The following is a 26,262-nucleotide window of genomic DNA, read 5'->3' on the forward strand; positions in this document are numbered from 1 at the left end:
GAGTTTACAGAGAGTGGTGTGAGAAACAAGAAGCATCCAGTGAGCCTTGTTAGTTAGAGAGGTCAGGGGAGAATGGCCAGACTGGTTCAAGCTGACAGGAAGGTGACAGTAACTCAGATAACCACATGTTACAACACTGTTGCACAGAAGAGCATCACTGAATGTACAATCCATCAAACCTTGAAATGGATGGGCTACAGCAAGAGAAGACCATGAACGTACATTCAGTGGCCACTTTATTAAGTGCAGGAGGGGCCAAATAAAGTGGCTACTGAGTGTACATGCCAGCGGGCAATGCAATGGTAACAAACTAGACCAGAGAATTATATTTTCTTTAATCACTAACTGGACTCATTCCATTCAGGAGCACAGTATCACTTTGCCTAACCAACTGAATATTTCATGGAAACATATGAATCCTTTTACCACCCTGTGGTGAAAATTAATAGGTTAGCAACAGGACTGAAATAACAATATTTAAACTGTGGTACATAGTTTTAAAATATTCCTTGCACTTTTTTTTAATTTCCATGAGTTTTTAATTACCATTTTTAGAGACCTTGTCAAAAAGGAAAATGAGATTCTGCTGTCTGTTTGTCATCTAGTCACCCCAGGAAGCAGCCCCATGATGGGTTTTACTACAGCCACGCTGTGATATCGGGTTGGTTGCTGGATGATCTGCGGTCTGTAGATTTCAGGCAGATAAATAGCGCCTCAAAAGGCGACATCCATCATTAAGGACCACCATCATCCAGGACCTGTCCTCTTCCCATCACTACCATCAGGGAGGAGTTACAGGAGCATGGAGACACGCACTCAACATTTCAGAAACAGCTCCTGGCCCTCTGCCATCAGATTTCTGAATGGAGAATGAACTCATGACCACTACCTCAATATTTTCCCTCTCTTTTTGAACAACTTATTTAATTTTTATATATGTGTGTGTGTACTGTGTTAATATATAGTTATACTACATATATTTATACTGTAGTTTTTACTTTTATGTATCACAATGTATTGCTGCCACATAACAGCAAATTTCACAACATACGCCAGTGATATCAAACCTGATTCTGATTCTCAAATGAGAAGGGAAAGCTCTGGGTCCATCTGCTGACATTGCCACGGCATTGATCTTGCATTCCACGAGGGATTAAAGAAAATCTAGAGATGGTGTGTGTGTGTAGAAATGAAAGAGTTCCTTTGATGGAGGAGAAGTTGGTGCCTTAGATTGGCTGTGTATCTTGGTGGGGCATTTTGTATAAAAGGGGATTCATGTACAGTTAGAAAGATGTTGGAAGAATGTCCAGTGATACTAAGAAAGAACGACTGTGGGTGAATGAAACCAAGTCATTTCAACATATGACTTTGTCTAGGTTCCAGAAAGGTCAAATGTGCATGTTACATTAGAGCAGAAATGTAAGAACTGAGTGTATTCAGAAAGAAGGACATTGAATTGAGAGTTGGACATCTCAAGCACTTTCTCACCCAGGTGCCAGCTGCTTTGTTTTGTTTTACTGAAGATCATAAACACACACACACACACACACACACACACACACACACACACACACACACACACACACACACACACACACACACACACACACACACACACACAACACATACACTTACACACACATGAACATGTACATCCACATACACACCCAGACACGTTCACTGTCTTGGACTGGAAGACATAGATGCTCTGAATTTCAGAATCCAGATCAATAATTTACATAATGTGAAGTTTGTTGTTTTCAAACATCATCAAATGCAGAGACAAATTGATTGCTATAATTACAAAATAAAGAAAAAATATTGAAGTTGTGTTCATGGACCGTTGATAATCTGATGGTGTAGGGGGAAGATCAGCCTCTTAGTTATTGAGTGTGTGTCTTCAGGCTCCTGTACCTCCTCCGTGATGGTAGTAACAAGAAGAGGGCAAGTCATAGATGGTGAAAGTCTTCAGTGGTGGAAATCGCCTTTGTAACAACAGATGCCATAGTAATGGCTACTTTTCAGTTGGGTAAGCAAAACACTTCACTCAAAGAGGTATTAGGTCTTCTGAAGAGAAGATGATCTGAATGAATTCCACCTGTGCGACAATTTTCTTTTACAGTTCATAAGTTTTCAACCTGTGAACTTAGCCAAAATAAATTTTCATTGTATTTTAATGCAAATACTCTCAGTGGCTGCTTTATTAGCTGCACATGTACATCTGCACCTCAATGCAAATATCAAAGCAGCCAATCATGTGGCAGCAACTCAAAGCATAAAAGCATGCAGGCATGGTCAAGAGGTTCAGTTGTTGTTCAGACCAAACGTCAGAATGGGGAAGAAATATGATCTGAGTGATTTTGACTGTGAAGTGATTGTTGGTGCCAGATGGGGTGGTTTGAGTATTTTGGAAACTACTGATCTCTAGACCTTACAGAGAATGGTGTGAAAAACAAAAGAAAAATCCAGTGAGCAGCGGTTCTGTGGGCAAAATTGTGATGTTAATGAGAGTGGTCAAAGGAGAATGGCCAGACTGGTTCAATAGGAAGGCGGCAATAACTCAAATGTCCACACCTTACAATAATGGTGTGCAGAAGAGCATCTCTGAATGTACCACACGTTGGACCTTGAAGTGGATAGGCTACAGCAACAGAAGACCATGAACATAAATGCAGTGGCCACTTTTTTAGGTTAAGGAAAGCCACTGACTGTATCTCACATCATGCTTTGAAACAATTCTGTTGTTTTCCAAACAGCTCAGGGATTATCAGTACAGTTTCGATTTGAATGTTGAAGTTCAAAGTGATAGTGTAAGGACCAAGACCTAATATTGCCATGTCTGTTTGTGAACCACCTTTGCACAGACCTCAGAAAAGGGGAAGTTCTCCAGTTGATCATTAGCTTAAAGATGCTTGCCACCTAGATATAAGTCTTGGGCCACCTGGAGAACAGCAATACCTATGCCAGGTGCTGTTTACTGCTCAGCATTCAACACCAACATTTCCTTTGTACTAATCAAAACACTCCAAAACTTGAACCTTTGTTTGTCTCCTTCCATCTGGATCCTCAACTTACTCATCGGGAGAGCGCAGTCATTGCAGATCTGAGGAGCAGTGAGGATTGGCACACACCAGTGCTTCGCACACTGTTCTACTCTCTCTCTCACAGTCACAGTCTCTCACAGTCGTGTGGCTAGGCACAGCTCGAGCACCTTCTATAAATTTGCCATTGATACAACTGTTGCCCGCAGAGTCGCAGTTTGTGACTAAGGACTGAGATAGATCAGCTTGTTGAGTGGTGTCACTTTGCACTCAATGTCATTAAGATCATGGACTTCAAGAAGGTGAAGTTGAGGGAACGCAGCCAGTCCTTATCGAGGCATCAGCAAGGAAAGTGTGTTCCAAATTCCTGGGTGTCAACATCTCTGAGGATCTACCCTGGACCCAACATTTTGATGCAGTTGTGAAAAAGGCCTGCCAGAGGATATTTGGTATGTCACCAAAGACTCTAGCACATTTCCACAAATGTACTGTAGAGAGCATTCTAACAGGTTGCATCACCACTTGATCAGGGAGGGCCAATACAGAGGATAAGAAATTCAGCCACTCTATCATAGGCACTAGCCTCCGTGTCATTATGTACACCTTCAAAAGGAGATGCATCAAGAAGTTGGCATCCATCATTAAGGACCCCCATCATCCAGGCCATGCCCTCTTCCCATTGCTACCATCAAGGTGAAGGTGCAGGAGCCTGAAGACACACACTCAACATTTTAGGAACAGCCTCTTCTGCTCTGCCATCAGATTCTTGAATGGATGATGAGCCCATAAATACTAACTCACTATTGTGCTCTCTTTTGCATACATATAAATTTGTGTGTGTATGTGTGTGTGTGTGTGTGTGTGTGTGTGTATGTGTGTGTGTGTGTGTGTGTGTGTGTGTGTGTGTGTGTGTGTGTGTGTGTGTGTGTGTGTGTGTGTGTGTGTGCGCGCGCGTGCACGTGCCTCAGCAGTCAATTCACACTGCACATGAATGCTTCAATTACAGCTGTCCTTTCCCATTGCGATCAAGTGCAGGGCTGTGGAGAGGCTCATTTTCTTTATCGGGATTTAGACAGTGAGTCAGGACCAGGCAGATTCGGGCTAGAGAAATCTTTTTTATGCCATGGACTTCACCATTAACCAAGGGGTCCTTGGACCCCAGGGTAGGAACTCTGGGCTAGGGGAAAGCAAGCCAAGCTCAGTTTCAAAGTCTAGAGCAAGTAATTATAGGTTCAAAATTCAAGATTTAAGATTGTTAAGTGTCATTTCCTATATACAAGTGTAAAGGAGAACAAAGGAGTTGTGCTCTCTTTTGCATACATATAAATTTGTGTGTGTGTGTGTGTTTGTACAATTTTATAATATTTTATGTATTGAACTATACTGCTGTCACAAGGCAAGTTTCATGCCATATGTCACTGATAATAAACCTGATTTTGATATCGAATCCCTCCAAAGCTTTCAGGAATATGGTTGCTCGATACGGAGATTTTGCTAGTGTTATATTGGTAGGTTGCTGGGCAGTGTGGCTCATTAGGCTGGGAGGGCCTGGTGTGGTTGTATCGCTAAATAAAAATAAATAAATAAATAACTCTTCATCCAGAACAATCTAATTGCATTTCTCTTTCCAAAAAGAACATCCTTACATTGACTGAGCCAACAGGCGTGTCTCTGATTCTTATTTTTGATGTGTTCATGCACATTTGCATCTTCTGTGTTAAGAGACTGAGGTGTGGATTTCCTTTTATTGTCAATGTGTATCAGTGGGTCAGTCCGCAGGGAACAGAACTAGAGATGTTTTTAACAGGTGTCCAGAGGGAGCTGTTCACTTCCCAGACCGAACCGCATCAACCCATGTCACAGTGCCAGCTTACTCAATAAGATGCAGTACCTATTTCATTTATCGTGAATTTAAACACTAGTCTTGTGGTAAATCTTCAAACCAAATGAATCAGAATCAAATCAGGTTTAATATCACAGATATATATCATGAAATCTGTTTTTATGCCACAGCAGTATATTGCAATACGTGAAATCTACTATAAATTATAAGAATATATATAAAAAAAAGTAAGTAGCACACAAAGACAGCAATGGTCTTGGCCCAAATCATCATTTGTTTATTAATTTGCAACACACACAAAATGCTGGGGGAACTCAGCAGGTCAGGCAGCATCTATGGAGAGGAATAATCAGTCGACGTTTCAGGCCGAAACCCTTCCATAGATGCTGCCTGCCCTGCTGAGTTCCTCCAGCATTTTGTTACTCTGGATTTCCAGCATCTGCAGAATCTCTTGTGCAAAATACTGAGGGTTCATGGACCATCCAGAAATCTGATGGTGGAGGGGTAGAAGCTGTTCTTAAAACATTGTGTGGGTCTTCAGGCTCCTGTACCTCCTGCTTGGTGGTAGCAATGAGAGGAGGGCCTGTGCCTGGTGATGGGGGTCCTTGATGATGGATGTCACCTTTCTGAGTCATCACCTTTTGAAGATGTCGGTGCCAGGGAGGCTGGTGCCCATAATGGAGCTGGCTGAGTTTGCAACCCTCTGGTGCCTTTTTCTAATCCTGTGCAGTGGCCCCTCCATACCAGACGGTGATACAGCTCTCCACAGTACATCTCTAGAAATTAAAGTGGCCTCTGAGTACATATTTCTATATTTACCATAACTATTTATTGCAGAATAAGAGGACCCTGATTTTTCCTCAATGACGCAATCTTTAAATTTCCATTTATGTTTTAGCAGATATTAACTCTCTGAAGATTGATTTCTGAGGTAAATTCAGAATCTTTCATGAACTGTTGAAATTTATCATTTTTGTTTACTCTGTATTTGCCAGAATGTTGAGATACAGATAAGTAGAGAGCCGACCTCCTTAAATAACTCACTGCATTTTCAATTCTGGTTTTAAAGTGTGTTTGCAGAAGTGAGTTGTGCCCTGCCGAGTAAAGTCACGTCTGGAACTGTCTGGTTGCCATAGGAAACCAGACATGATGTAATTGGAGGATGAACCTGAACTTCAGGGACTTCAAAGTGGAACTCCAGACCAAAACAATCAATGAGTCTGTTGCTCCTGTAGACCAGCAAATGCCATAAGCAGATCTGGTCCACATCAATTCCGTCTCCCAGTAGGTTTTAAAATGAAAAACTTAATGCTGAGTAATACTTTTGTGGTTTAAGCAGAATCATTTGCAACCTAATTTAAATAATTGGAGAGAGAAATCGATGCTTGCATTGCTCGGCCTGCTCCAGCTAAGATGGCCTACCCTAGACCCTAGCAACAGAGGGTGATGGAACCATTCCAAAGTAATCTCCTACACCCTGGTTCGCAGTCAGAACTTTAATCTCCATTTCCTGTTTCAGCCAGGAGTTCATGATTTTAAAGTAACGCCTGTTAGATTAGGAGGCTATGTAGAATTTTAAGCCTCAAATTTATTTTCCAAATCTAAAGCAAGGTTAGACTTTTTTTTAAATAATTGCATCATATATTTTTCAAAATTTCACACACTTGGTTGGTTCTTTTTGTTCTGAAGCTGTCAATTTCAATATTATTTAATGCCATTTCCAGGACAGGAGGATGAAACAATTGTTATTCTGGATTCGATGCAGCACAAAAAACACAATAAGAGGAAGAACACAATTGCTACGTTTTGTAACTCCAAAACATTAAATTAATTCAAAGGAAGATTCGGGAGTCTGAAACGTGGGTGTAACTTTGTCTTTAAGCAAGGTGCGCACATAACACATGGTAACGTGATGATGCATGAAATTCACATATTTTTCATAAATCCATAATTATTTAAATGAACAAAAATGCTTAATCAAGCAATATTTATACAAGACAGCTCAAATATTATTGAAATATTAAATGCACAGCAACAATAATAAAAAACACTATAAATATAGATACATATGATAGCTTCTATACATGATTGATTGTGTGTCTATAAAGTGACAATAGGCACAGGACTGTCTGTACATAAGGTGACACTGACAGGATTGATAAAGTAGTGGTGGTTGGGGGTGTGGAGGGGTGGTTTAGTGGATGGAGGTTTTGTTTGGGGAAAGCAACTGTTCTTGAGTCTGGTGATCCTGCCGTCAATGCTATGTAGCCTCCTCCCTGATGGGAGTGGGGCAAACAGTCCATGAGCAGGGTGGGTGGGATCCTTCATGATGTTACTGGCCCCTTTCTGGAACTTTTCTTGACCGTGGGAAGGCTGGTGGTAGTGATGCGTTGGTCAGTTTTGACTACCCATTGTACAGCCTTCCTATCCTTGGTGCAGTTTCCATACCAAGCAGTGATACAGCTTGTGAGGATGCTTCCTACTGCACAGAAGAGCTCCCAGCTTTACAGTTTTATTAATATTTTTCTCTCTGCCCCTTGGGTGGGCAGATATCGGGCTTCAGCTTCTGTAGAACCTATCACATAATCAGGCTGCATGGGGGAGGATTGAGATCACCAGTGCTTGCTGTATCTGCCTCTGTCAGAGGGGAGTTGAAAATCTCAGCATCCTATCACTGTGTGACCCAACATGGTGGAATGTAAGTGGTCGATATCTGTGCAGCAGTTAACTAAAAAGTGTCAGTACTGGTGTAAAGTTCTGTTTGAAGTTTTCTTCCCATTTACAGTTCTGATTGATACACAACACTTTGCAAAGTGCTTTGCCTTATTCCAGTAATCTCACACCAACAGGAAATTTTCTTAATTGCAGCAGGAAAGATAACCATACAAGCATAAATACAGCCCTGTTCTTGGGATATTTTTTCATACTGATAGAAGCTTATGTCAACAGAGAGTTTAGCCTCCCTGAGTTCCCTGGGGCCATGTATATTTTCTTTCAGTCAAATGCAATAACGCTTGACAGTAAACATTTACTCTTTTCAAAGCTTTGAAGCCAATGTATTCTTTTCCAGGCAAAGACTAATTTTATTTATCCACATTTCCCAGAATGCTGGATAAGACTTCCAGTGTATGATGAATTTTGGGAATATGATGTCAAGGGTATTGGTGACTAAAAGCAAACATCTAACTTACTGAGATGTAATATTGAGTAATTTTCCAGATTCTATGATCCAGGGTCGTTTGGCAGGAAACTTAGCTTGCCTCTGTGTTAGAGCGTTCCATCTTCAAATCCCATTCCAAAGGCTTAAAGACAAAAATCCTCGATCCGTCATTGAGGATTTGGGACGTTCTTGGAACCTTCCATCCCATTCAGCCGTTTAACAGTCCGTCACCATTCATAACAGGACGAGGCAGGGGTGAACAATTTTGGGAATTAGAATCAGGTTTATTATTACTGACATATGTCATGAAAGTTGTTGTTTTGTGGCAGCAGTACAATGCATTACATCAAAATTGCTATGTTGTAGAATGTTAAAATAAATGCATAATAAAATAAATAAGCATTGCAAACAGAGAGCAAAATGGTGAGGTAGTGTTCATGGGTTCATTTTCCATTCAGGAGTCTGATGGCAGAGGGGAAGAAGCTGTTCTTAAAATGTTGAGTGTGTGTCTTCAGGCTTCTGTACCTCCTCCTTGATGGAGGCAATGAGAAGAGGACGTGTCCTGAGTGATGGGAATCCTTAATCATGGATGCTGCTTTCCTGAGGCATTGTCTTTTGAAGATGTCCTCGATGGTGGAGAGTCTAGTACCCAAAATGGAATTTGCTGAGTTTACAATTCTCTGCATCTTTTATTGATCCTGTGCATTGGGGGTTCCATACCAAGTCTTAAATTACTAAGTGTGGGGTTGCTTCTGCTGAACGGAAAATACTGCAGATTAGGAAGGTCTGAAATAGAAGCAGAGATTGGCAAGAAGAAGAATAGGGTTATAATCTCAGTCTGGATAAGTGTGACCGACCTTTTTCCCAAGACCATATTCCCTGGGACCTTTTTCCAAGGGTTGTTTTGCCTGGAACTGTATTTTCTGGGACTGTTTTTCCTGCAGCATAAGAGGCTCTGAGGGATGACTTTATAGAGAGGTGTAAAATCACCTTAGGTAAGATGAACACCCACAGTCTTTTCCCCAAGATAGTGGAATCCAAAACTTGAGGGCATAGGTTTAAAGCAATCAGGGAAAGAGGCCTGAGTGGCAACTTTTTTACCTAGAACTTGGTGGATATATAGAACAAAAAGTGGTAGACATGATACAGATACAGCACTTACAAGACATTTGGACAGGAATGGTTTGGAACAGGGGTTCTTAACCTGTGGTCCACAGACCCCTTGGTTAATGGTAGGGATCCAGGACATGAAAAGGCTGAATACCCCTCATTTACAGGGTTATGGGCCAAAAGCAGGCGAAAGGAAGTAGCACACCTGTAGGACTGTATTACAGCTTAAGTGTGAGCATCCCATTCATAGAATAATATGCTGTTCCTGACAAGGCGGACCCATGCTCCCTCTCATTGCACACGTGCATAGGTGCTCCACCCCTTCCAACCAACAGTCACATTACAGTAATACTCGTGCAAACATTCAGCAGCAAAGCAATGTCTGTCACTGTAACCAACTTAATTTTTTTAGTCTTCTTTATATCTTTCTCATTGCAATTTATAGCGTGCATTACACATAAAACAGACTGTCGAACAACCAGTGTGCAAAAGAAGCCAAACAGTGCAAATATAAATAAACAGACAGACAGATAGATGGATAGATCAACAGACAAATAATGCTGAGAGCATGAGCTGAAGAGTCCTTCAAAGGTCATGGAACAGTTCAGAGATTAAGCTATCTGCACTGGTCCAGGAGCCTGATGGTTGTAGGATAATAACTGTTCCTGAACCTGGAGGTGTGGAACCTAAGGTTCTTATACCTCCTGCCTGATGTCAGTAGTAAGATGAGAGCATGGTCTGATGGTGATGGTCCTTGATGATGGATGCTGCTTTCCTGTAGCAGAGATCCTTGTAGATGTGCTCAGTAGTGGGGAGTGTTTTTTCCTGGACTGGGTTGTATCTACCATCCTCTGAACCCTTTTCCATTCCTGGGCATTCGTGTTTCCACACCAGGCGGTGATGCAGTCTGTGGAGTAACTCTCCACTGTGCATCCATGGAAGATGTCAAAAAGTGACAGGGCCGCAAAGATGAAGATTAGAAGATTAAGAAATTATCTTGAAGCGTATGAAAGGTCCATTCAAGAATCCCATTACAGCAGGATAAGAGCTGTCGTTAAATAAGGTACTAAGTGCATGAAAGCTTCTGCATCTTCTGCCAGGTGGGAGAGTGAAGAAGAGAGAGTATCCGGAATGGGGGGGGGGGGGGGGTCTTTCATTATGCTGACTGCTTTACCAAGGCAGCGATGAGTCCAGACAGAGTCCATGCAGGGGAGGCCTGTTTCTGTGACTCTCTGCAATTTCACGTGGTTCTGGGCAGCACACTTGCTGCACCAAGCTATGATGCATCTACATTAGGTGCTTTCCACATCATGTGAGGAAAATCAGAAGAGAAAGTCACATAAATTAGTTATAAAACTATGGGATGTGGTGGTAATTGGCCAGTTGGTAGAGATAAAGGTATAAGTACACCTCCCATTGGTCGGGGTCGACCATGGATGTTACGTCCTAGCGGTCTGCATGATACACAAGCCAGGGCGGTACAATACGGCGAGCAAGCTGTTGCCCATGCAACAGTCCCCCCCTTCTCCATGCAGATGATGAACAGCAGACACCCACATAGGAAATCAGTGTCACAGGAGTTACCAGTCAACATTGAATTCAACATAGGACTGCCTTAGGGACTCCAGCTCCAGGTTTTTCCTCACAGAATGTTTTAGGAACACCTTCTTCCCCTCCACCATCAGATTTCTGAACGATCCGTGAACCCTACCTCACTGTTATGCGCTCTTTTCCATGATTTATTTTTGCAAGTTTTATGTACTGCAGCTGCAAAACTACAAATTTCACAACAGATGTCAGTGATAATATACCTGATCCTGACTCAAATTCTGCAGTTTCTAAGTTTGCAGCCAGCCTGGGACCCCCTTGCCAACTACTGTTACTCTGGGAGGAATATTCCCAGTTTGGAAAGTGCTCCGATTTTAGACTGCACGGTCATCAAATTAGAGAGTTTTATGTTGGTTTTGTACTTGTGCCAAAACCCACAGCCATCCAAGCCCAGTTTGAAGATGCCTTCCTTTAAAATTATGGTTAATCAAATCTTGGTAAATATGTCATTTTGTATCTATAATTAGCGACATTAATTAAATCTGCATTTTAACAGGCCCAGTACATACAGTTTCACTTTAAAATTCTGTAACATGATACAACATGGTTTTAAACTTGTCATTGTTGCCATTATCAGTGTACGTCGCCTGGACAGAGACACGCAGAGATACTGCAGTACTGAGCCTGTCCATGGCTCCAGTCTGCAGTGAATGTCGTGAATTCCAGCTGATAAGAATGCCAGTCACATCTGAAGCACTGACTCCATTAGCCAAGTTACATCTACATAAACCCTGGGAACTACTGCAACTCAAGGCCTTCTTTCTACCATTATATTTCTTTTGATAACATTCATTGCAATAGTTCAGACTTCAAAGTAGATTTATTATCAGTAGAGTATTGCATAGAAGTCTTAGGCACATCCATTTAGCTAGGGTGCCTAAGGCTTTTCCACGGAGTAGTATTTGTCAATGAGGAGCGGAGAGCAAGCTTGTAAACCTGGTGAGAGCAAAGGTTGCTGGGGATGGCGAGGGGAGGGTGTGGGACAGGTGGCAGAGAAGGAGTGCCAGGGGTGAGTGGTGGCACATCTGCAGACACACATGGCTCTGAGACGGCAGACAAGGTCATTTGATTCCAAACAACTGGTTTATTGATTGTTACAGTGCAATACAGTACTGTGCGAAAGTATTCGGCTCCATAACATTTAAGTTATTATTTTATATGCACTTCTTACTGTAATTTATAGTTTTCATTTCTATGTATCACAATGTACTGCTGCCACAAAACAACAAATTTCATAACATATGCGGTGATATTAAATCTGATTCTGAAACATGCAGTGAAGTGCATCCTCTTGCGTCAAATCGATTCAGTGAAGATTTTGCTGAGCCACCCACAAGTGTCACTATGCTTGCATGCCTGCAATTTACTGATCCTAATTGTGTATCTTTGGACAGTGGGAGGGAACTGGAGCCCCCAGAGGAAAGCCACACGGTCACAGGGAGAATGTACGAACTCCTCTCAGACAGTGGCAGGAATTGAGCTGTAATCGCTGACACTGTCAAGCCTTGTGCTAAACCATGCTAAACCATACGTGAACAACAGACAGAGGACTTATGCAGACTTGTTCACTGCACAAGAAGAGAAATTTTACAAGGACACTGGTAGGGATGAAGAAGGAAGACAGGATATTTGCAGAGTTTTTTTTTAGAAAACCGGGAGGCTGGGAGGAGATTTAATTGAGGTGTGTAGCATTCTGAGAGGACTAGAAAAGGACGGCAATCTTATTTCTCTTGAAAGTGGCCAATAAAAGAAGAGTTTATGAACAGTGCGATGTTTAGTGGGCTAGGAATGGTATTGCATAGCACAGGGTTTTAATGTGTCACCTGATAGAGTTTCCCTGGAAGCCAATCGTTAACTGTGATCAATTGCTCCACACTGATTTAGAAGCTGCCTCACAGACCCTTATGTTCAAATTTCAAAGTAAATTTATTATCAAGATACATTACTGTCACCATATACAGCCCTGAGGTTCATTTTCATGTGAGCATTCCCAGTAAACACAAGAAACAGAGAAGATTCAATGAGAAGCCGCACATGACAGAACAGACAAGCAACCCATACACAAAAGACAACAAGCTGTTTAAATACAACAAATAAACAAGTAAGCAAGCAATAAATATAGAGAAGATGAGATGAAGTGTCATTGAAAGTGAGTCCATAGGCTGGGAGAACAGTTCATTGATGGGGCAAGTGAAATTGAGTGAAATTATCCCCTCTGGTTCAAAAGTCAGGAGTAATAACTGTTCCTGAACCTGGTGATGTGAATCCTTAAGCTCCTGTACCTTCTTCCTGATGGCAGTAGTGAGAGGAGAGCATCGTCCCTGATGATGGATGCTGCTTCCCTGGGACAGCGTTCCTTGTAGACATGGATAAAGCCCTTACACATGCAAGCCACAGCGATGTCAGTCAAATTGATGTAATCACAAGCATGACCCTCCCCAGCTTGAAGGCCATCTTCAAGACGCAGTGCATCAAGAAGCTGACGTCTATCACTTAAGGGGTTTCATGATCCAGGACGTGCCCTTTCCACATCACTACCTTTGGGAAGGAGCTACAGGAACCTGAAGACTCACATCATTAATTCATAACCAACATCTTCCATCCACCATCAGATTTCTGAATTGTCCTTGAACCCATGAACATTACTTTATATTCCTCTTTTTCTATTCCCTTGAAAACTTCTTCTTTTCAAGTCTTGATGAAGGGTCTCAGCCCAAAACATTGAACTACTTATTCACCTTCATAGATGCTGCCTGACCTGCTGAGTTCCTCAAGTATTTTGTATCTGTTGCTGTCTGCTACCATGTTGATTTTGATTTTATCTGCAGGTGCCATTTTGAAAGTGAAATATACACTCAAGGCCACTTTATTAAGTAAACCTGCTTTTTATCTAATATCCACTTAGCCAATCATGTGGCAGCAACTCAATGCATAAGAGCATGCAGACATGGTCAAGAGGCTCAGTTGTTCAAATAAAACACCAGAATGAAGTAGAAATGAGCTGTCAGTGACTTTGGACTGTGGAATGATTGTTGGTGCCAGACGGGATGGTTTAATTATCTCGAAACTGCTGATCTCCTGGGATTCTCGCACATAATGGTCGTTAGAGTTTACAAAGAATGGTCAAAAAACAAAAAACATCCAATGAGTAAAAGTTCTGTGGGCATCGGAGGAGATAGCCAAGCTGACAGGAAGGTGATAGTAACTCAGATAACCATGCTTTACAACAGTGGTGTGAAGAAGAGCATCTCTGAACCCACAACACGTCAAACCTTGAAGTGAATGGGCAACAGCAACAGAAGACCGCAAATATACACTCAATGGCCACTTTATTAGGTACAGAAGGTGCCTAATAAAGTGGCCACTGTGTGTATTTTCACATCTAAACCAGTCACTGATGTGACATCATCTAGGCCAATCCTTCATAAGCTACTTGAAGGCAGCCGCCTACAGAAAATTAGCATCCGCTCCTAGGAGAGACAACTTGGTCAAAGTTGGTCAAACATTTTCCCATTTAATTATTTCTAAGACCACCCGCAACCTGTTCTGAACTCAGAGCTAAATTTCAGCTTGTTCTCTCGAGTTGCCTTACAACTGCCTGAAGCTGGAATAGAGGGGAATGATCTTTCACACACATTGAAAAAAAAACATCCATTACACAGGAGAACTTTATAGAAAAACATTCATTACACAGGAGAGTGTCAAAGGAAAACAGGCATCACATTTGGAGAGGGAGATGAGAAAACATTCATTACACAAAGGAGCTTTGTATGAAAGCATCACCGGACTTGTGTCGGCCTTCAGTAGTAAGAAGACTAAACTCAGAGCTAAGATCAATAGTGTGTGTGTGTGTTGGCACCACACTGCAGCAGGGGAAGATGTTTGACCCCAGAAAGAAAGAATTGCCTGCGCTTTTTAGCAACCATTTCAATTCCTGTCCCCATTCCTGTTCCTACATGTTGGTCCACAGTCTCCTCTTCTGCCACGATGAGGCCACTCTCAGACTGGAGGAGTAACATCTCATATTCTGCCCGGTTAACACCCAACATGAAAGCATGAACTTCGATTTCTCCAACTTCCAGTATGTTTCACCCTCCTGCTTCCCTCTTCTTTAGTTCCTGAATCTGGCTTCTTATGTCCTCTCCTCCCCTGCCTAACACCTCCCCTTTGTACCCCTCCTCCTTCCCTTTCTGCCAAGGTCCACTCTCCTCTTCTATCAGATTCCTTCTTCCTCAGCCCTTTACGTGTTCCACCTATCACCTTCCAACATCTTACTTCACCCCCTTCCCCCAAACACCCAGCTTCACTTATCACCTTCTTGCATGTCCTCCATCCCCTTTTATTCTGCCATCTTACCTCTTCCTTTCCAGTTCTGATGAGAAACCTCAGCCCAAAAATCAACTCGTTATTCATTTTCATGAGAAAATCTGCAGATGCTGGAAATCCAGAACAACACACGTAAAATGCTGAAGGAACTCTGCAGGTCAGGCAGCGCCTATGGAAAGAGGAGGTTTAAAAGTTTGAATTTCAAAATACGTTTATTATCAAAGTATGTATACATTATACAACCTTGAGATTCGTCTTCTTACAGGCAGCCACAAAACAAGTAACCTGAGAAGAAACCACGTTAAAAAATCCAACATACTAAACAAATTGTGCAAACTATAAAAACAAGCAAACAGCATTTAGATGAAAGTGATCCATAGACATGAAGCCAGAGCAGGCCCACAGCCTCAGCCTCAGTTCCTCAGACAGCAGAGCAAAATGTCACGGAGCCCGCAGACATGAAGCCAGAGCGGTCCTGAAGGGTCTCGGCCTGGAACACTGACAGCTCATTCCCTTTCACAGATGCTACCTGACTTGCAGAGCTCATCTAATGGTTTCTGTGTGTTGTTCAGTAATACAGGGTTGGCATTTTGTTATGTTAAATTCAGCTATCTCATGAGTCATGGTGAAGTGAGAAAGATCCAGAGTGAATGACCATGAGTAAGGTAGAAGTTTGGCAAACCTTGTGAAAGCAAACTTGGGTCTGTTGCAAAGACTGACTGCCCATTGGGAAAGTGATCTTTGCTTTGCAATTGAGATCTCAAATACATCTTCTCAAGTAGACCATAGCAGAGGTTTAATTGGAGGTCAATACTATCTTCCGAAACCTCACACCAAGCCAGTTAGTGATCAAGTTGGTTCATTAGAATCAAAGTTATTAATCCTTGGCAGGAGGCTCATGTGCTATAGATCTCTGACGAGGTCTATCACACATCTCTGAATGTAGGAGGTTTTTACATCCCATAAGAGTTATGAAGCCAACTGAAATAATTTTATTGATATGTATTACATCCTTTCATAGTTTGGATAAATAAACAAGGCCTTGTTTCTATTGCACTTGGAACGACAACTTCTAACAGCAGAACTTCTTTCTTAAAGAAAGTAATTTCTTAGCTCTTGCCATATGCTGAACTGTTGCAAATCAACCATCAGAAGGTGATTTGCCAAGAACACATTGTGCTTCCTAAATTAGACGTACACAGAAAACAACATTCAATCATAACTTCATTTCATTTTTAACCTTTCATCCATGTTTTATCTTTCTTCAAAATTGAGTTGCATAAACAAACATGAAATCAAATCATCAGAAAGAGGTGACATAGGGTCGGAAGTTGTTGAATCATTGTGGAACTGCAAGGGTGAAAAGACCTTGATGGGAATTGGATACAGACCCCCACACAGTAGTAAAGATGTGCCCTACAAGCTACAATGGGAGACATCAAATGCTTGCCCAAAGATTAATGTTACAATCACCAAGGGGAAGTTCAATATGCAGATAGATTGGGAAAATCAGGTTGGTGCTGGATACCAGGAGGGGGAGTTTCTAGAATGTGTATGAGATGGCTTTTTAGAGCAGCTTGTGATTGAGCCCACTCGGGGATCAGCTATTCTGGATTGGGTGTTGTGCTGTGAACCAGAATCAATTAGAGGGCTTAAGGGGGAAAAAAAACCCTCAGGTGCAAGTGATCATAACATGATTGAGCTCACCCTGAAATTTGAGGAAAAAACTAAAATCAGATGTGTCAGTATTACAGTGGAGTAAAGGGAATTACAGAGGCATGAGACAGGAGTTGGCCAGAATTGATTGGAAAAGAACACTGGCAGGGATGATGGCAGTAGCAATGGCTGCAATTTCTGCCAGTCATTCAGAAGGCACAGGATATATACAACCCAAAGGGGAAGAATTATTCTAAAGGAAAGATGGCTCAATTATGGCTAACAAGAGAAGTCAAAGCAGACATAAAAGGAAGAAGAGTAAGCATATAATAGAGTAAAAATTAGTGGGATGTTAGAGGATTGGGAAACTTTTAGAAATCACAGAAGGCAACTAAAAAAGTCACTAAGGTAAAAGTAGAATATGAAAGTAAGCTAGCCAATAATATTAAAAAGGATACTAAAAGTTTTCTCAGATACATAAGGTGTAAGAGAAAGGCAAGAGTGGATGCTGGACTGCTGGAAAGCCATGCTAAGGAGGTAGTGACGGGGGACAACAAAATGAAGGATAAACTGAATAAAAATTTTGCAATAGTCTTCACTGTGGAAGATACTATTGGTGTGGTGGGAGTTCCAGGTCAGGGGTCATGAAGTGTGTGAAGTTACCATAACTAGAGATAACGTTCTTGGGAAACTGAAAGTTCTGAAGGTAGACAAGTCACTTGGACCAGATGGTGAACATATCAGGGTTCTGATAAAGGTGGCTGAAGAGGTTGTGGTGGCATTAGTAATGATCTTTCAAGAATCACTAGATTACAGAATGGTTCTAGAAGACTAGAAAATTGCAATTGTCACTTCACGCTTCAAGAAGGGAGAGAGGCAGAGGAAAGGAAACTATAGGCCAGTTAGTCTGACCTCAGTGATTGGAAAGATGTTAAAGTCAATTATTAAGGATGAGATCTCAGAATACTTGGAGGCATGTGATAAAATAGGCCATAGTCAGCATGGTTTCCTCAAGGGAAAATCTTGCCTGACAAATCTATTGGAATTCTTTGAAGAAATAACAAGTAGGATGACAAAGGAAAATCAGTTCTTGTTGCATACTTGGATTTTAAGAAGGCCTTTGACAAGGTACCACACGCAAGGCTGCATAACAAGCTACAAGCCCATAGCATCACAGGAAAGATTCTAACATGGATAAAGCAGTGGCTGATTGTCAGAGGCAAAGAGTGGGAATAAAGGGAGCCTTTTCTGGTTAGTTGCTAGTGACTGGAGATGTTCCAAAGGAGTCTGTGTTGGGACCGATTCTGTTTACGTTATATGTCAATGATTTGGATGATGGAACTGATGGCTTTGCTGCAAAGTTTGCAGACAATATGAAGATAGGTGGAGGGGCAGGTAGTTTTGAGGAATTTCAGAGGCTACAGAAGGACTTAGATAGATTAGGAGAATGGGCAAAGAAATGGCAAATCGGATACAGTGTTGGGAATTGTATGGCCATGCACTTTGGTAGAAGAAGTGAAAGGATCAATTATCTTCTAGATGGAGAGAAAATACAAAAACAGGTGCAAAGCGACTTGAGAGTCCTTGTGCAAGATTCCCTAAAGGTTATTTTGCAGGTTGAGTATATGGTGAGGAAGGTAAATGCAATGTTAGCACTCATTTCAAGAAGACTAGAATATATAAGCAAGGATGTAATGTGGAGGTACGCCTTGCCAGTGGTGGTGGCAAAGGCTGATACATTAGGGGCATTTAAGAAACTCTTAGATAGGCACATGGATGATAGAAGAATGAAAGTTATAAAGGATGGAAGGATTAGATTGATATTGAGCAAAGCAATTCTGCAAATGTTGGAAATATGGAGCAACACACAATGTACTGGAGGAACTTGGCAGTTCAGGTTGCATCTACATCTATTCCCCTCCAGAGACTTTACCATTAGTCTATAAGGGGAAATAAATAGACTGTTTATTCCCGCCGTTAGACTGATCTCAAATCAGGCTGAGAGGTCAGCACGACCTCATGAGCAGAGGGGTCTGTACTGTGCCATAGTGTTCTATGTTCTATATTCTATCAGCTGAGTGAGGATGATCGGTGGTTTGTGTTTAATATGGTGTCAGCAGTCTGACAGCAATGTCGAGGACTTCTGGAGTTATTCCATTCCTCCGGTACACCACTGTCCTGGCCCCTCAGGTGTGCCTGTCCTACAGGTGGGACATGATGAACCGATGGGTGATGGTGAAGGAGTCACACACATTGCATGATTATGCAAGTACAACTTATCAGGCAATCTAACCTCTGCTGGAGTGGACATCACTGCCCAGTGTTTGTGAGGAAGCTTTGTAAGGTTGATGAGGCTGCAGTCAGCATCAAAGTTTGAAATAGAATTTATTACCAGAGTACATACACATCACCACATACAACCCTTCCTTTTTCTGCGAGCATTGTTAACGAATCTGTAACTGTAAACATCAGGAACTTAACTGTAAACAAACTGTGCAAATGCAGATATAAATAAATGCCAATAAATAATGAGCATGACATAACAATTTAACAGTGTCCTTTAAAAAATGTAGTTTTGTTAAAGGGTCTGATGGTTGGAGGGTAATTACTCTTCTTGAACCTGGTGGTGCAAGTCCTGCGGCTCTTGTACCTTCTATCGGTGGCAATAAAAGAGCTGTGTCAAATGTGAAAATAAGTAAATCCTGACTGATTTCTATTGTAACCATTTCTGACAACCCACTGAATATTTCTCAGTGCTGTGCAGGATGGGCATATAGCTGAGTTATTACCTCATGAAGACATTCAGCAAAAGACAATACACATAGCAGCTCTCAAATCACTTGAATATGAGAGATTTCATTCGGAATGTATTCATTATCATCTGACTCATTCCACTCAAAGTTGTAGGTGATGCATATATTTTGGCCTTGATCCAGACATCTTTGTTTTTGAAAATGTCTCTAATTATCTGTATTTATAAGAGGAATTTAATGAGGTTCTTTGACTTCTCGGGTAATTGTCAGGTTTCTGGCGTCTGCTGCAATGGCTTCAACGCAGTTAGATGTAATATTACCTGAAGTGTATCGTGACATCGTTAGAAATGTATAATGCAAAAGTATTAAACAGAATGGGCTGTTTCATTTATGTCATTGACAGGAACTCCAAGTATTCTGCCTTTAAAACTGGAATATAACCAGAAATTCCCTGCACATAGTGTCCTAGACAACCTGACAGATTTGACCTTCTGGATACACTTTTCCTTACTAATGTGCATGTGAAAGATAAAACCGGACAAACGACTGTTGTCTGTGTTAACCCTCTCTTCCTGAAGTGATATCATTTGCTTGAGATGCTGTCAAAGAGCAGTGCCCAGTCTGTTCACAACTCCCTCCTGAGATGAATGCCAAGGACGTTCCCAGCTAATCACCAAGTTCAAAGAACCTTGAACCAACTGTAGTGAATTGCTGCAGCTGAGATTCTGAAAGCTGTCTGTTCCAGAGTTATGATTCAATTTTTGTAATGCTCAGTATTTTTCAGCAAGATCCCCTCATCAAAGCTGAATACTACCCAATCATAATAGGCTGGTTTGCAGGAATTTAATTGAAAAAGAGCTTCTTAAGCAGGAATGTAGACAGGTAATTTTGTTCTTCTGTAAAATATAAAGTCAGTTAGGCAGCACACTGCATTAGAATAAAGAGCTGGCTTGCCAATTTGCCCATTGGCCCAGTTACACTAACACTGATGGGTCCTTGTTATTTTCCTGATGTTAAACACTGCCACATTGTGTGTTTTATAGGGATTGCAAATCAGAATGTTTTAGAAAGTGTATATCAGTTCAGGCGAGTTCACATATTCTTTAGGGTTTGGTTATTTCGATCGATGCACAGTGGATAGAGGGGACAGTAATAACCACCAAGAAGATCAGTGGGGTCTCCCTCACCCCAATTTGTGATATTTACCGGGAGCACTGTACACAAAGGGCGTAAAGAATTGTTGAGGATCCCTACCACCCATCCCACAACCTCTTTGACCCACTACCATCAGGAAGGAGGTACCTGTCACTAGGACAGCAAGCTGTTTACTGTTTACCTGTGCTGACTGCACATATTGAATTATATTTTATTTACTTATTTGGGATAATAGTTTGGTTTATGTGCTGTGTGTGATATATGTTTTGTCAGGCACTGTGATCTAGAGAAATATTGTTTTATTTGGTTGTGTATATGTACAGTCAGATGACAATAAAGCTGAACTTGAACTTCAAATTCAACTTGAGAGTATCCTGACTGGTTGCATCACAGCCAGGTATGGAAACAGTAATGCCCATGTACGGAAAAGTAGTGGATGCAGCCCAGTCCATTACTGGAAAAGCTCTCCCCACCATTCAGCACATCTACATGGAGCACTGCCTCAAGAAAGCAGCATCCATCATCAAGGATCCCCATCACCCAGGCTATGCTCTCTTCTCACTGCTGCTCTTGGGAAGGAAGTACAGGAGCCTCAGGTCCCACACCATCAGGTTCAGGAACAGTTATTACCCCTCAATCATCAGGAAGGAGGTACGGAGCCTTAGGTCCCACACTATCAGGTTCAGGAACAGTTATTACCCCTCAACCATCAGGAAGGAGGTACAGGAGCCTCAGGTCCCACACCACCAGGTTCAGGAACATTTATTACCCCTCAACCATCAGGCTCCAGAACCAATGTGGATAACTTTACTCAACTTCACTGACCCCATCACCGAACTGTTCCCACAACCTTTTGAGGGTCTTAACAGATCATGTTCTCAATAATATTTATTACTCAATTATTATTATTATTATTATTATTTGTTCCTATATTTGCACTGTTTGTTGTCCATCTTGTTGAGTGTGGTCTTACACTCATTCTGTTGTTTTTCTTAGTTTTTACTGTGAATGCCTGCAAAATGAACCTCAGAGTTATATATGGTGACATATATGACATATATGTACTTTGATAATAAAATTACTTTGAACTTTGAAATAGAGTATTTCATCGCCAAAGAGACATAGAGTCATAGGATAATACAGAATGAATACAGGCCCTTTGGTCCATTCCAACACCTTATCCACCCAGCTGGCCCCAATTTCCTGCATTCGGCCCATCCTCTTTATGCACCTATACAAGTGCTTCTTAATATTGTTGAATCATAGTATTTTGATCTGCAAGAGCCTCCTCTATGTATTCACATTCACAACAGGATTTACCATTGAACATTAACAGTTTGAGACTGAACTGATTCCACAACCTGTGAACTCATAATTCATGCACTCAATATTTATTGCTTATTATTTATTGGTATTTCTCTTTTCTTTATTTTTCTTTTTGTATTTGCACAGTTTGTTGTCTTTTACATGTTGGTGTTTGCCCGTCTATGTCATATGTGGTTTTTCATTGATTCCATTGTGTTTCTTTGTGCTTTCTGTGAAGAAAACAGATCTCTGGTTGTAAATAGTGATATATATTTACTTTGAACTTTGTACATTTAGGAAACACTGACTTTTAAAACTGAATAATAATGTGTTGTTATTGCAATATTAATGAATGATGTAAAATTTATTTATTCTCCTTACAACACTGTTGAGTGAAGCCTTGATTTTGTTAATTAACTACATGCAATTAATATGGTAAAAAGATGCTAGGTTGCCATTGGTTACCAGTGGCATTGGAAATGGAGTTACATACGAAGGGTCTGATGACTACATGTGCAGGAAGTGTGTCCAACTGCAGCTTCTGGCAGACCGCATTGAGCGTCTGGAGCTGCAATTGGATTCGTAATGGAGCATCCGCGATGCTGAGAAAGTCGTGAATAGCACGTTCAGTGAGTTGGCCACACCGCAGGTAAAGGCTACACAGGCAGAAAGGGAAGGGGTGGCCACTAGACAGTGTAGCAGTAGGCAGGTAGTGCAGGAGTCCCCTGAGGTCATCTCCCTCCTAAACAGATATACTGTTTTGGATACTGTTGGGGAAGGTGTCTCATCAGGGGAAGGCAGCAGCAGCCGAGTTCATTGCACTATGGGTGGCTCTGTGGCACAGGAGGGAAGGAAAAGGATTGGGAGAGCTATTGTGATAGGGGATTCAATTGTAAGGGGAATAGATAGGCGTTTCTGCGGCCGCAAATGAGACTCCAGGATGGTATGTTGCCTCCCTGGTGCAAGGGTCAAGGATGTCTCTGAGTGGCTGCAGGACATTCTGGAATGGGAGGGAGAACAGCCAGTGGTCGTGGCTAGAGAGCAGGCCATTCTAGATTGAGTGTTGAGCAATGAGGAAGGGTTAGTTAGCAATCTTGTCGTGCAAGGCCCCTTGGGTAAAAGTGACCATAATATGGTGGAATTCTTCATTAAGAGTGACTTAGTTAATTCAGAAACAAAGGTTCTGAACTTAAAGAAGGGTAACTTTGAAGGTATGAGACGTGAATTAGCTAAGATATACCAGCAAATGATACTTAGAGGGTTGACAGTGGATATGCAATAGCAAGCATTTAAAAATAGCATGGAGGAACTACAACAATTGTTCATCCCAGTTTGGCAAAAGAATAAACCAGGGAAGGTAGTGCACCCGTGGCTGACAAGGGAAATTAGGGATAGTATCAAATCCAAAGAAGAAACATATAAATTAGCACAAAAAATGCGGCACAATGAGGACCGGGAGAAATTCAGAGACCAGCAGAGGAGGACAAAGGGCTTAATTAGGAAATGAAAAAAGATTATGAGAGAAAGCTGGCAGGGAACATTAAAAACTGACTGTAAAAGCTTTTCTAGATACGTGAAAAGTAGAAGATTGGTCAAGACAAATGTAGGTCCTTTACAGTCAGAAACAGGTGAATTGATCATAGGGAACAAAGACATGGCAGACCAATTGAATAACTACTTTGGTTCTGTCTTCACTAAGGAGGACATAAATAATCTTCTGGAAATAGTAAGGAACTGAGGGTCTAGTGAGATGGAGGAACTGAGGGAAATACATATTAGTAGGGAAGTGGTGTTAGGTAAATTGAAGGGATTAAAGGCAGATAAATCCCCAGGGCCAGGTGGTCTGCATCCCAGAGTGCTTAAGGAAGTAGCCCAAGAAATAGTGGATGCAATAGTGGTAATTTTTCAAAACTCCTTAGATTCTGGATTAGTTCCTGAGGATTGGAGGGTGGCTAATGTAACCCCACTTTTTAAAAAATGAGGGAGAGAGAAACCGGGGAATTATAGACCGGTTAGTCTGACATCAGTGGTGGGGAAAATGCTAGAGTCGGTTATCAAAGATGTGACAACAGCACATTTGGAAAGAGGTGAAATCATCGGACAAAGTCAGCATGGATTTGTGAAAGGAAAATCATGTCTGACGAATCTTATAGAATTTTGTGAAGATGTAACTAGTAGAGTGGATAGGGGAGAACCAGTGGATGTGGTATATTTAGATTTTCAAAAGGCTTTTGACAAGGTCCCACACAGGAGATTAGTGTGCAAACTTAAAGCACACAGTATTGGGGGTATGGTATTGATGTGGATAGAGAATTGGTTGGCAGACAGGAAGCAAAGAGTGGGAGCAAACGGGACCTTTTCAGAATGGCAGGCAGTGGGGTACCGCAAGGCTCAGTGCTGGGACCCCAGCTGTTTACAATATATATTAATGTTTTAGACGAGGGAATTAAATGCAGCATCTCCAAGTTTGCGGATGACACGAAGCTGGGCAGCGGTGTTAGCTGTGAGGAGGATGCTAAGAGGATGCAGGGTGACTTGGATAGGTTAGGTGAGTGGGCAAATTTATGGCAGATGCAATTTAGTGTGGATAAATGTGAGGTTATCCACTTTGGTTGCAAGAACAGGAAAACAGATTGTTATCTGAATGGTGGCCGATTAGGAAAAGGGGAGATGCAACGAGATCTGGGTGTCATTGTACACCAGTCATTGAAAGTGGGCATGCAGGTACAGCAGGCGGTGAAAAAGGCAAATGGTATGTTGGCATTCATAGCAAAAGGATTTGGGTACAGGAGCAGGGAGGTTCTACTGCAGTTGTACAAGGCCTTGGTGAGACTGCACCTAGAATATTGTGTGCAGTTTTGGTCCCCCAATCTGAGGACAGACATTCTTGCCATAGAGGGAGTACAGAGAAGGTTCACCAGATTGATTCCTGAGATGGCAGGACTTTCATATGAAGAAAGACTGGATCGACTAGGCTTATACTTACTGGAATTTAGAAGATTGAGGGGGGATCTTATTGAAACGAATAAAATTCTAAAGGGGTTGGACAGGCTAGATGCAGGAAGATTGTTTCCGATGTTGGGGAAGTCCAGAACGAGGGGTCACAGTTTAAGGATAAAGGGGAAGCATTTTAGGACCGAGATGAGGAAAAACGTCTTCACACAGAGAATGGTGAATACGTGGAATTCTCTGCCACAGGAAACAGTTGAGGCCGGTTCATTGGCTATATTTAAGAGGAAGTTAGATATGGCCCTTGTGGCTAAAGGGATCAGGGGGTATGGAGAGAAAGCAGGTACAGGGTTCTGAGTTGGATGATCAGCCATGATCATACTGAATGGCAGTGCAGGCTCAAAGGGCCAAATGGCCTACTCCTGTACCTATTTTCTATGTTTCTAAATCTTGGCCCAAAACTTTGACTGTTTACTCCTCTCCATAGATATTGCTTGACCTGCTGAGGTCCTCCAGCATCTTGTGTGTGTTGCTTGTGATAACTTTAAGGCACAATGGCAATTTTTATTAACTAAAGTTATATCTTTTAGGTGGGTCATCGTTATGAAGCCACCATGTTTATATTCAGAATAATGGAAGAACTTAGTACATCAGGCAGCATCTATGTAGAGGAATAAAGAGATGAGAACCTTCACCAGGATTTGTGATAACATGGTGAAGGGTCTGGGCCCAAAGCACAACAGTCCATTCCTTTCCATGAATGCTGAATGACCCGCTGAGTTCTTCCAGCATTTTGTGTGTGTTGCTTGTGATAACTTTAAGGCACATCCTTCAGATGTTCTCCACCACAACATTTGTTAGCGTTTACAATTTCAGCATCACGGGATAGTTCAGCCTGTATAACAGAGCAGGCAGTGCGGAATAAGCTCTGCTCCTCAATCAGCAGAATGGAGGGGGTTGAGGTTATTACTTAACCGGAGCCAGGAGCCATGCTTCCACATCTGCCCTCCTTAATCCAGCATTCCTGTCCACATATTCCATATTCTTTATAGTGAAGCTCTTTACAGCTAGCGCTGCCAACAATCACGGTACACACTCTCTTTTAAGCAAATTTAAACATTCTTTCCAAAGTAACATCCAATGACACAGGCAAATGAACATCATGCGAAAACTCCTTCACACACTGTATGGTAATTCCTTCTTCTCCAGCCCTTTAATGAGCTCTTTGAAACTGCACAGGGAGCTGGGGAGCATTGGGCTCTGAGGTTTTTAGAGCACTTATATTGGCTCATTGTTGTTTAGTGAGAGTCATTAATTGTTCAGATTTCCTTTTTTTCCCCAAGCGACTCTCTGTAA

At 41.7% G+C, this 26,262-nt stretch overlaps 1 protein-coding gene across 3 annotated transcripts in view; it reads left to right on the forward strand.

Annotated features, from left to right (window-relative positions):
* LOC132405962 (nuclear factor 1 C-type-like) overlaps nucleotides 1-26,262 on the forward strand; it is a 474,435-nt gene that overhangs the window by 413,798 nt on the left and 34,375 nt on the right. Inside the window, exon 12 of one of the 3 annotated variants that reach the window (XM_059991008.1) lies at nucleotides 11,340-11,399. The exons of the other annotated variants lie outside the window; for them this stretch is intronic. Within the exon in view, the coding sequence (XP_059846991.1) occupies nucleotides 11,340-11,384 (45 nt within the window). The 3' untranslated portion in view covers nucleotides 11,385-11,399. Of the gene's footprint in view, nucleotides 1-11,339; nucleotides 11,400-26,262 lie in introns of those variants that run through there. 3 annotated transcript variants of the gene reach the window in all.

This window comes from Hypanus sabinus, chromosome 16 (genome assembly GCF_030144855.1).
Source record: "Hypanus sabinus isolate sHypSab1 chromosome 16, sHypSab1.hap1, whole genome shotgun sequence".
Classification (NCBI taxonomy): domain Eukaryota; kingdom Metazoa; phylum Chordata; class Chondrichthyes; order Myliobatiformes; family Dasyatidae; genus Hypanus; species Hypanus sabinus.